We start from the raw sequence: 12,204 nt of genomic DNA, 5'->3' as shown, positions 1-12,204 counted from the left end.
AGTTTAAACTAATTTGCTAGGTTGGAATATTTTTTTTTTTGTTGTTGCTTTTTTTATGTCAAAATGATGGACAGCATTTGGAAGTATACGTCAATGTTTAAAAAAAAAAACTGGATAGAATCGGTTAACACAATCCCATTTGAGAGCACTTGGAGACAGTCCTCTTATCACTCAGTATTATTATCACAGTGTTGGTACATACTGCCACTACAGTGGTCAAAAATAGCAGCATCTACTGTGGTCACTATCTGGTATGGCCATGTTTGTGTGTGGGGCCAAATACATGCTGCATATGAGCAAATTAGTTTAGTAACCCTGTGAAGTTGACAGCCAATGGATCAGTGAGTACATCTACATGAATATTGAAATCTCTAGTAATTAAAACTGTCAAAGTCCGTTCAAATCCTAGAGAACAGTTCCCTAAAATCAAGAAAACCTTTGAGCATTGGAGGGTCCATCTGGTAGATAACTAATAATAGAACAGGTTGGTCACTCTTGAAAGTGACCGCGAGGTACTCAAATGTTTCAAATTCCCCCAGAGAAATTTGTTTACAGCGTAAAGTACAGCGGTACAAAGAGATGACACCACCTCCCTTCCCATTTACTCTTGGGAAACAAAAGAATTTAAAGCATGGTGGGGATGTTTCATTAGATACAGCATTGTAATTACTGTAAAGCCACATTTCTGTAAGGAAAATAACCTCAAACTTATGTTGTTCAAAACGAACTTATTCATTTAGCACTACAGATTTAAGAACAAGGAGATGAGTTTACTCTTCGATACAATTATATGAATGGTTCAACTTTGAATTACATGAGTTTAAGGACCTCTTCAGTTTAATGTCAATTCAGAAACGCCACCATGTATTGCAAATGTTCGCAATATTCTGAAAAGTTTAATGGTTACCTACATATTAGACATGTTCGCTCGAAGAGGACCGAGAAATGTGTGGGATGAGAGGGAGAAGATCCTGGGCTGCGATGGTTGCTGAGTTTATCTAGGAGCCCATGCATAACATTAATTTCTTCACACACTGTTAAGCGTGGTGATGACTGATCTGAGGGGTGACTTTGGGCGCCGCTGCTCAGTGTTGTGGGTACTGTTGTTCATGCTCCATCCAGCCACTTTGATTGTACTATGCTCAAAGTGCCGACATCTATCAGAATCCAGGCACATGGCATGTGTGTGATTTGTCCATGACACAATCCCACTTGGCACGTGTACATGTCACTCGTGTGATCCCAAACAGGTGATCCCACTCCCCGTCTGCAGAACAGCATGTCTGTCCATGGCCCTGGTGACCTCAGAGCAGGTCGTGGCCAGGCCTCGAGTTGGTCAGGTTCTATGAATGGCAGAGGGAGATGACAGATGGCTGTGTGCCACCCCTCATCTCTAACACGCATGCACAAGTCAAGTTGAGAGAGCTTTATAAGATGGCTTTCCCCAGCCCAGCAAGGGGGATGAGGGCATTCCTGAGGCTGTGGGGGAATCTTAAGAGCGAGGATGTGACACTCAAGCTTCCTAATAGCCTTGAAACTCCTCTCTGGCACCGGCGGCTCTCAGCACTTTCATAATTATGTTCCTTGAATGCTACTTGATTGATTTACTCGACACACAATATAATCTCCAGATCACATTCAGCTGCCATTTAACAACAGTCCATACAAAACCACAAAAATTACACACAGGCCTGTCGCGATAATTTGATCTAATCATGATTATACAAGTTTACTGCGATCCTTGTGCAGTCATTGAACAGTTTATTTCTAGCTGCACTCAGAACATGCATAGTGAGCACAAAGCACTGTTGTTTCACTTTTTCACCTTCACGTAACTACAAAAAAATAAAAAAAGAATTGTCAAATGTTGGAGAGGATTTCCCTCATGCAAATTAATCTTGTGGGTTCATCTTGAATAAATGACTACCTCTTAAGGTATATATGTATTTATTTTACACTCTGAGAAACCGAAAATTTTGCTAGAAAAAGTTTGTGAACCCATCAGAATGACCTGGATTTATGCATTTATTACTCATAAAATGTGATCTTTTCTTGACTTCAGAGCCCTCTCTATGTCATGCCACAGCATCTCAATTGGGTAAATGTCAGGACCCTGACTTGGCCATTCCAAAACTTTTTTTTTTTGCCATTCTTTAGTTGATATACTTGTGTGCTTTTGGTCATTGTCTTGTTGCATCACTAACCTCTTTTAGCTTGAGGTCATGGACTTCTGCCCTGACATTGATTGCAGTCTGTGATTGACACAAAATGTCTTAATACACTTTTAAATTCATTGCGCCATCAATAATTGCAAGGTGTCTAGGCCCTCAGGCAGCCTCAAACTATGGTGCTCCCTCCACCATGCTTCACAGTTGGGATGAGGTTTTTTGCAGTCGCAGTTTGAGTTTTCTAGAGGTCATTTGCTGTATCACATTGCTTTATCACCACTTTCAGGATTGGCTGTTGTGCTCTAGGAGTGATATTTGCAGGATGCTTACTCCTAGGGAGAGTAGCAATAGAATTTTCTAGAATTTGCCCTGAATTTTCTCCATTTGACCATTAGTTTTATCATTGATTGAAGAAAACCAAGGTCTTCATCAGTGCTTTTCCAGCTTTGTGCATCTCAATAATGTGTATTTTAAGGTCCTATTAAAGTTGTTAGAATCAAGGCATGTAAACCAATCTTGGGAAGAACAGATTTGTCAGTAAATGGGCTTTGTGTGCCTTTATTTAAAGGGCAGGGCACCTGTTCAACCCACACTTCTAATCTCATCTGCTTAATTTAAATTCCTGACTCCAGTTTAAAACAGAGGTTCACTTACTTTTACCAGCCTGCACTGCGAATGATTACTCGATGTCTTCAATAAAATTTGAAAAGTATTAGTTTAGTCAGAATGTGTTGAGTATAATTGTAACTTAGATGAATATCAGACCATATTTTATGAGCAATCAATGCCTAGATTTATGTATTTCCAAAGGGTTCAAAAACTTTTTCTTTCAACGGTATATTGCTCAACAGCAATGGATTTTTTTCCTGCCCTCTATTTGATTCAGTAGTTCAGAGTTTTACTTGCCAACATTTCCACTGGCTCCACCACCAAATGTTACGCTTTCTTTACAAAAAAAGATTACTAAATAAACAAAATTGGAAATTATACAGCACTAATTTAACTCCATGACAGCTAAATTCATAGACACATTTTTGCTTGATAACAATGGCATATAATGCTCATTGATCTGTAAGGTTCAGCACATTGTTGAAAGGAGTTAGCTATCACAAGTCTTTGGAAGTCATCTGTACAGTGCATCAGATATTCATACATTCAATGATTGTGTATCTTCCAGATTCAGACAATTTCCAACTACTTTCCTCTATATCCAGTTCGGCAATGCCCTTGTGCACATAGCGAGGTCCACACACTCACACAGACATGATTTACTGAGTCTGGTGTGAATCTTTCAGTGTTTTCCCAAGGCTTTTTTTCAGCAGCGGTGCTGTTGTGCTTGTGTCTACAAGCCTGCAACACCGGACCAGTATTAACGCATGTTTGTCAAAGAATAGATTAAAATGGGTGTCAAACTCTATTTCAGTCTGGGCCACTTCAGGGATTATTTGTGTCCTCAAAGGGCCCTTTGAAAATGTGGCACTAGCACCTGCTTTGGGAGCACCCATGCAAATAATATTACATGTCAATATTACAATGACAGTACAACATTGATTTTGAGGTTGGTATGCAGATGCAAATTATGATATTAGCAGCAGTAACATCTGTGAAAAAAAATGAACACCTAATTTTTATATGGATAAATTGAAATATTCTGACAGTGTGAATGAATTGGGTCTTTGCAGATTCCTTTCATCAGGCTCCCACTGATTAAGCTACAGCCATCTCTTGGAATTTCTGAATGCAAACAAAACAACTTAAATTTTCCTACAATCAAGAGTGCATTACAAGAGTACAGATTTTACACCATTGGAAAACTAATAGCTAATAACTAACTTGGTCCATAATTATGAAAATGCATTATAGTCCTTTAGTCCATAGTTTCCATATTTTTAACAATGCTATTTGTAACCGTTCATGGTAACCATAGGTAAAAACATGCATGGCTCCTCAATACCATGTTTAGTAATTGTGGTTTCTATATAAATAACTATGCCATTTTTGTAATGAAAAAACTGCAGTCTAAATACATTTAGAAATGTTTTCTGAAACAATGCCATAGTTAATACAGTACAGTTAGTGTTGCAGTAAATCCATGGTATATTTTTGTAAGTTTTGTGAATTTGAGATTGGAAAAGCCTTCTAATGAATGTTTTCTCCTGTTTTCTTTGTGTCAATTAGAATGTGGGGGCTGTTTGTTTTAAACTAGTTTCATCACCGAGACATACAAGCTTTGCAACGGACAATTCTGTACTGCATTTAGATGGGTTTTGCGATTCCCGTCGTGCATCTTACTGGTACACAGGCACATTTAAAATAGTCTGTCCACGAATTACCGCACCTGCTCTACGCCCATGCTGCTTTATTCATGATTGAGGCGTGTTGATAATTGATCCATGTAGTGCTGTTTCATTGCGCTTTGCACATTTCAGAAACGAGTTTGTGGGCCACTTGAAATTAAGCGAGTGTGACGTTTTGTTAATGCGGTGATGTCACTGTGAGTAAGTGCGTGTATTTGTGTGTGTGGTGAGGTTTCTTTTGCAGTGTACAAAGTGCACAGCTGACTGGGGCTGGCAAGCATTATGATGTCAAGAATATTAAATAAACCATGTGAAATCTCAACAGCGGCGCTCAGAATTCAGCAGTGGTGAAGCGCCGCTGCAAAATGCATGTAGTGGAAACACTCTTTACTTGCCTCCACAAAGCCCAGTCCTGAGCCACTCTGAACACAATTGGGATGAATTGGAGCATTGACTGTAAACAATGTCCCACTGCCCAACATCTGTACCTGGCCTCACTGAATTTTTTTTACACTGTCAGCATGTCTAGTTATTAATTTTAGGATTCCTTTTGTTGTTGGAAACTAGTGTTCATTGTTCTTTACAAATCCTCAGTCAGCCCTACTGAATAAAATGGCATAAACCAGCCTAAGAGGGTTTGTGGGTCTTAGCTTGTCTACCAGCCTGGTCTGGCTGGTCTGTTGTCTGGTTTAGAGGGGTTTTAGGCATTTTAAAACTGGTCAGTCAGGTATATTGGGGTTGTCATGTGTTGCATGTCTTCAGCAGCTGGGATAAGGGCTGGTGGAAACGAGTCATGTGCTTTGTGTATAAGCCTGGATTGGGTTTCAGTGGGTCATAGCTTTAGTCACCCTCCCTGTTTCACATACACTCACTGACTTTTCCAGCATTGGCTCCAAGTGACATTAAGTGACCTGCTGGTTTATCCCCCAGCACTCGTTGACGTCGATCCTTCAGTCTCTCCCCACTGTGTTCATGTGGCAGACTGCTATCAGTGTGCTGGACTAGCCTGCTGGTGGTCAGCACATAAACTCCAGCTGACTCTCCCTCGAGGCCTGTTCTCTCCTCATTGTGGGTCATCCAGAGTTCTGCTGGCCCCTAGCTATTTTTAAGAGGCTGTAAAGTCAGGTCTGCATAGGACGGACCGAGGCAGGGGAGTGCGATCATCCTTAACGCAATCTAAACTAAAAATAATTTGTTAACTAAAATAAAAAAATCAAACTAACATGATTGGAAAAACTGGAACTAAACAAAAATGTTTTTTTTGTTTTAATTTCAAGCCTTGTCAAATTTACCTTTTGCACAGCAAAATTCCACAGATGAAGAAAGCGTTGACCTGCAAAATTTACTCATCAAGCAGCCTCTTATGCTGCACTTTTTGGTTTTGGAGAGTCAAGTTATAAAGAAACTCAACGCAAAAAGGATTTCCTTGTCCATTGTGAATATTCAGTTTAGCTGTGTATGAAGCACAGCCCACGCAGAGGCCATTGCCAAACCAACTTCCTATTGGTCAACGCTGTGAATTTGCGTGTCAAAGTTCACCAAACTCGAACCCCACTCAAAAATCGCACAGGGAAATTGAATTGCCACTATAAGTCCATCAGGTGAATTTCCTGATTGTGTGGATTCCCATTGAGATGCTTTATTTCTCCTGTGGAATTTCAGTGTAAATGTGACGAGCCTTCAAATGAATGAAGTATGAAGGACAACAAATTAATTTTTGTTTCTGATACACACTATATTATTACATTTAAAAACTTTACAACCTGCCATTAAAATGCCACTAACATGCAGTAACACTAGACAGCCCTGAGAAATGTAATGCTGTTTAACATATTTCAATTTCATCAGTTAATTCTTTTCACTTTGGCAGCCCTAAAATACTAAAAATACTAGGAATATAATGAAAAAGGAATATGCCCTTAGAAAATAAAACTTAACTAAATCTACAAAACACAAAAAATTGTTTAACAGTCATGAAGTGGAAAATAAATGAAAGCTAGCTTAAAAAGATAAATGAAAATTTGTATGAATTTAAAAAGCACAAGGCACTTTACCAATACACACCGTGGTTTTATATTCAGCGGTGCTTCCTTACCTTATAGTCTGTATAGTGATTTCATTGGTGAGTTGCCAAATATTTGTTTGGTGTAAGATAACCGACTTTGATAAATGCAGCTGTCTATGGTGGATGTGAGCAGATACTGTAATTTTAGTGTGGGCATGTTTGAGAGAATGACTTCACATTTGTCTGCTGGGAGTGACTGTGGGTCCAGCCCAGTGGAATGCGTGGCCTTCGCCGGTAACTGGCTTTGATCAGACATTCCTGTGGGAATCATTTCTCTCTCTCTCCCCCCCTCTCTCTCTCTCTCGTTTTGTCATCTCCTTTTTTTCACTCCTCTCTCTCCATCCCTTTTTCCAAGTGGTCCACATGGAAAGGGGAGTTCTTTTAGGTAAAAATTTAGTGGGAGGGGAGAACACTCTTGAACCGTGTCACGGAGGAAGAGAGGTAAAAAAGAACTGGAGAAAACCAACAGTGATGTGTGCTGGGAGTTGACCGCAGCAATATTCCACACTTGTGTTAGTGCAGACCAGGAGGGAACTGCCAGAGATAGAGCAACAGAGAGAAGTTAAATCTGTTCTTACCCTCTTTGTTTCTGCTGTTGCCCTTAACCGAGTGATCACTGGGGAGGCACTACATTGCCATGTTTGAAGCCACTCAGAATGTCATGCTGAAGCCAACAGAGTCCTGGAGGGAAACCCTTCTAGACCACAGAGTCATGGACCTCTTCTTCACTGTGAGTACCACATTTTTTCCCATAATGCATCTCTCTCAGACATCTTTTTTTCACCGCTCTCATTCTCGACCGCTCTCATTCTCGACCGCTCTCATTCTTTGCTTTTAATCAGCTCTTTGTTGTTTTGATTTTAATCCCCTTTTTTCTCTTAGCTTACCATGCCACCTTCTTTATCCTCTTGATTGTCTCATGCTCTCTCTTCATTTTCTTCTCTGTGTCTTCACCTGCTGATGTTTTGACCTGATGACAGCATTAAGTGATTGATATTTATAGAAGGCAGAAATAAAATCAATGAACAGTCTTTGGACACTTTAGTCACACTTAAAAATGGATGGATGTCATAGCATGAGACTACAATATGTCAAACCAAGTGAAACCTGCAAAGAGAAAATGCTAGACCTTTACTGAGATCTAACATCACTTAGCCATTGTTGCAAAGATTTATAGCCAACTGTGTCAAGGTGGTTTTCAGTGGCTGTATCAGTTGTTCTCAAGTTCACACATGTGTTTTAGCAGAGATGAAACACAGATGTCTTTCATCAAGTTAAGTATGGTCATGTTCCATAATTATGATTATATTCCACTTACGTTTGACAACCAGAAATTGTCCAAATACTTTTTGAAAACACTATTGTATTTTTGTGAAATGTTTTGGGTGAAAATTGTGCTTGAACCATCTTTAAAATAAATAGCTCTTGGTTTGATATTTTGTTTCTAATGCAATGACATTAATATATTTAGTGTGTCTTAAAGGGATAGTTCACCCAAAAATGAAAGATCTCATCATTTACTCATCCTCATGATATCCCAGATGTGCATGAAATTCTTTCCTCTGCTGATCACAAAGATTTTTAGAAGAATATCTCCATATGTCCGTACAATGCAAGTCAACAGGGTCCAACGTTTTTAAGCTCAAAAAAGGACATAAATGCAGCATGAAAGTAACCTATATTACTCCAGTGGTTAAATACATGTCTTCTGAAGCAATATGATAGGTATAGGTGAGAAACAGATAAATATTTAAGTATATTTTTACTCTAAATCTCTGCTTTCTCTACATTCTTCTTATTTTGTTTTTGGCGATTTACATTCTTCTTGCATATCACCACCTACTGGTCAGGAAGGAGAATTTATAGTAAAAAAGGACTTAAATATGAATCGGTTACTCAACCACAATTATCATATCACTTCAAAATGTGGTACCCATTCACTTGCATTGTGAGGACCTACAGCATTGAGATATTATTAAAAAAATCTTAATTTGTGGTCAACAGAAGAAAGTCATACACACGTGGGATGGCATGTGGCAGAGGCATAGCTAGACCCTGGATGATAGGGCTGAAGTCCCTGGTCTTTTGTTAATAGCCCCGAATGTTTTTTGTGCTTAATGTTAATTATATCAGGTTAAAAAAGCAACAAGGCAGGATTCAATTCTGGCTTAAAATGTAAATTAATTCTGATCAGTGAGCCCAACTTTAATTGACAGTTCGCACTTTGACTTTTATCTGCTGTTCGTGCTCAAGTTCATCAGACGAATTGTTACGAACACCTTGTGTGAGAGCTTTCTATATTCTTTCACGGGGGTGCTGGATGGAGGTTTTATTATGCAAGCCTTATTTCTAAATCTATAAACCTCATTTCTAATCTTCATTTGTTTTTAACAATCCACACACAGAGTAGATTTTAATGCATGCGCCAGTTAACTTGTTTGGTTATTCGGGTTTAGTCAGGAGTCTGTACGTGGGAATAAAGAATGTTTATTGCAATAAAATTTCTACAAACGCAACTCAAAATAGCAGCACAGTGAGCTATAAGCCTAAATAGCATAATACATGGGTCTTGAAATGATAAAATCTCACATTAAAGTCAAACAAAAATGCCTGTATATGCGCTCTGCCCGTACTGGTTCACATTTCCATGGCGTGTGAAGATAAACTGCTGTGTTTAAATGGTCTCTTTGGGGTGCCCTGATTTTTAAATCATTTAAAATCAAATGACATTGAACTTGTCAAATTATTTTACTTAAGTCTGCCCACCAGAGCAAAAGGTGGAGGAAAAAAAACCACTCTCTTACCGTTTATCAAGCATAGAAATTTTGCTTGGCAACACGGCTGTTTTGAGATTCATGTATACAAATTTAAGTTATTTGTAACTTTACTCTGTGATCCTACAAAGGTGTTTTATTGCCAGGTTAAATAAAAAAAAGATTTCTGTAATAAAGTCGTAATATTTAGCAAATAAAGTAAAAATTACGAGAATAAAGTTGTAGCATTATGATATTATATTTCGTATGAGAATAAAGTCAAAATTATTAGAAAAAAATCTTAGCCTTGTGAGAATAAAGTATTAAATTGTGTGAATAAAGTAGAAATATTATAGAGTAGAGAATTATAAAGTAGAGAATTATATATACAATATTAGGCTAAAAAGACAACGATATCACAACGATAGAACGGACGCCGAGCCAGCAGCTGTGTTTATGAAAGAGATGGATGTGGAGGATGTAGTTAAATCATACTTTAGGATAGGATTTATGCAATAAAGAAATCCTTGGTCTTTTGACGCATCAGAACAGAGTTATTAGTATCCGGACTCTGCATCGGTTATGTAGGAAGTGTAATTTATTCAGGAGAGAGAACCAGACAGATTCGAGCAGTCACGCTCTGCTTTGAGTATTCCTATCTAAACAATACCGTAACTGAGGAGATGGTACCACCAGTGTTGCACCTTGTGTAATAATTATTTGACAGATCGGTGGTCATTTTTTTAAGTCATTTATTTTTATATTATAATTTGGCCTGTGGGCTAAGCCCCGGATGACACTGAAATGTAGCGAAACCCCTGGCATGAGGGTGTGTAAATGATGAGAGAATGGGTGAACTATCCCTTTAACTGTCCAAATTGTATCTATAAGGATTGCTCAAAGTAAATGAGTTGTACAGTTAGTAAAACTCATAATTTCACCTTAGAGGCATGTCATTAGAAATACCTGTGAGCAAAACACTGCAAAGATCCCAGTTCTGATGTGCGGAACAATTCCATCAGGTTTCCCTCAGCATCAGGAATGCAGATGTAATTAGCATTCCGCTGTTCTCCATTACCATTACACAGCCTCCATGAGCTGCCAAATAATACTTCACTTTCCACCATTAGTCTAAGTTAGGTGGCCAGATTAGATGTTACTTTCCTTCACTCTGCTATTCAGGAATAGTCTACAAGGTGACAATATGCTGCTCCATCATTCACGCCTCTTATGAAAGGGGGAAGTAATCTGCAAACTGGCGACAAAATGTGCCCCCTTCTTTAACAAGGGTCAGTCTGTTGGCCTGAAGGTTTATTCTGGGATTTGCTGTAATGGGTTTTGTAAACATACTGAAATAGCAGATAGATGTGGATGTTTTTTACCGATAGTGGGAAAAAACTATTTCAGTCAAAAGTTTGATAGGATTGTTAAATGATGCGAGCATATTCAAACTCTGCTTGCGTTAACTGATACATCATGGCTCTAGTAGATTGTATAATACATTTGGGATTGTATAACATTTTTCTCTTTGGTGCAGAGCATGATTTTCATCTTTGTGAGATGGTGGATTTTGTTGTTTTGGCTGCATGATATTTAGTGGTGTTCTTATTTGGGGGGTGTTATGGGTTGAATAGTGGTCAGCTGTCACACCCTCTGTGGGCTTTTACGAGTCTCCTTGTACTGTAGCTTTATGTGGTGTGGTCGTTGTTGTTTTTTTATGCTCATGCATTGTGTGTGTGTGTGTGTGTGTGTTATTGAAGGGGAGGGGGTGAATATGAGTGTCAGACTGTCTATGTGTGTGTGCATGTTGACCCATCAACTGTTGGTCCACACTTCTCAGCTGTTCCCCGAACAGGCAAGGGGGTGTCCAGACACGCGCAGCTGGGGTCAGAGGTGACTAGAGATGAGCAGCAGGATTAGACTCTGACCCCTGGATTCAGAGCTACTGTTAACAGCCTCCAAGAATCCACCCTCAGGTGATACAAGTAGGGGGCTGGTCCTCCATCTGAAAGGAAACTGGCCCTCTCAACTGCTTCAATTGTTTCTCAAAAGAAGCATGCAGAAGAGAGAAAATGAAGCATAACATTAAATAAATCTCTTAAATTCTCTTCACACCTTATAAAGCCATGAATGCGCTAACATTTTCCTTCCAACCAAATATAGTGTTTTTGTTTGTGGTTTAGGTTTGTTTTTGCACCCTCCTGTCCTCTCTCTCTCTCTCTCTCTCTCTCTCTCTCTCACACTCACACACACACACACACACACACACACACACACACAGTTCTATGATCTAAATAGGGACATACTATAGACTTTTATTGTTTTTAAGTAAAGCTAATGCTAGTAACTGTAGTCTTATCCTAACTTTTAGTCTAATCTAATTTTACTGTATTACAGGAGGAGACATATTGTAATACAATGATTTTGCTATGTAATTTAATAGGCAATGTATACTATAATGATAATAGAATTTTCACTTTCACGTTTAAAGGATATATCAATGCTTTTCACTGTTACGATTGAGATTTTTCATTTTTTTGTATTACGTAATGAAAATTGTCACACAATGCAAAAATTATACATTTTCCTAAAAAGAAAGCAAAATATTTTTTTTGTATAATTTCTTTGTTTGGCTGGACAAATGTGAGCTGGACATGTTCTTGACAGTTTTTGAGAAATTCACCTATTTATGTGGTGTTAAGCAAAGAGTTTCAGAAGCAGACATCTGATTCCTGTTCCAGAGCTCATACATGGCTTGTTTATGGTATAAACACAATCAGGGATCATTATGGTACTTTGGGTATAACTCTGTTGTTAGGTGATTGATTGTTGCCTCTGATTTTGTAACTGGATCTGAACGAATGTGGCTGGAAAGATGCGCGTGACAATAGAAACCAGGAGAAGGTCTAATCCTCCCCGTG

General features: G+C 38.7%; 1 protein-coding gene across 1 annotated transcript in view; it reads left to right on the top strand.

Annotated features, from left to right (window-relative positions):
- Nucleotides 1–12,204, top strand: part of xpo4 (exportin 4) — a 60,768-nt gene that overhangs the window by 28,769 nt on the left and 19,795 nt on the right. The window contains exon 7 of the mRNA XM_052143027.1: nucleotides 7,148–7,260. Coding sequence (XP_051998987.1) covers nucleotides 7,148–7,260 — 113 coding nt within the window. The remainder of the gene's footprint in view (nucleotides 1–7,147; nucleotides 7,261–12,204) is intronic.

This window comes from Xyrauchen texanus, chromosome 14, assembly GCF_025860055.1.
Source record: "Xyrauchen texanus isolate HMW12.3.18 chromosome 14, RBS_HiC_50CHRs, whole genome shotgun sequence".
NCBI lineage: Eukaryota > Metazoa > Chordata > Actinopteri > Cypriniformes > Catostomidae > Xyrauchen > Xyrauchen texanus.
This window is presented reverse-complemented; position numbering and strand designations above follow the sequence as displayed.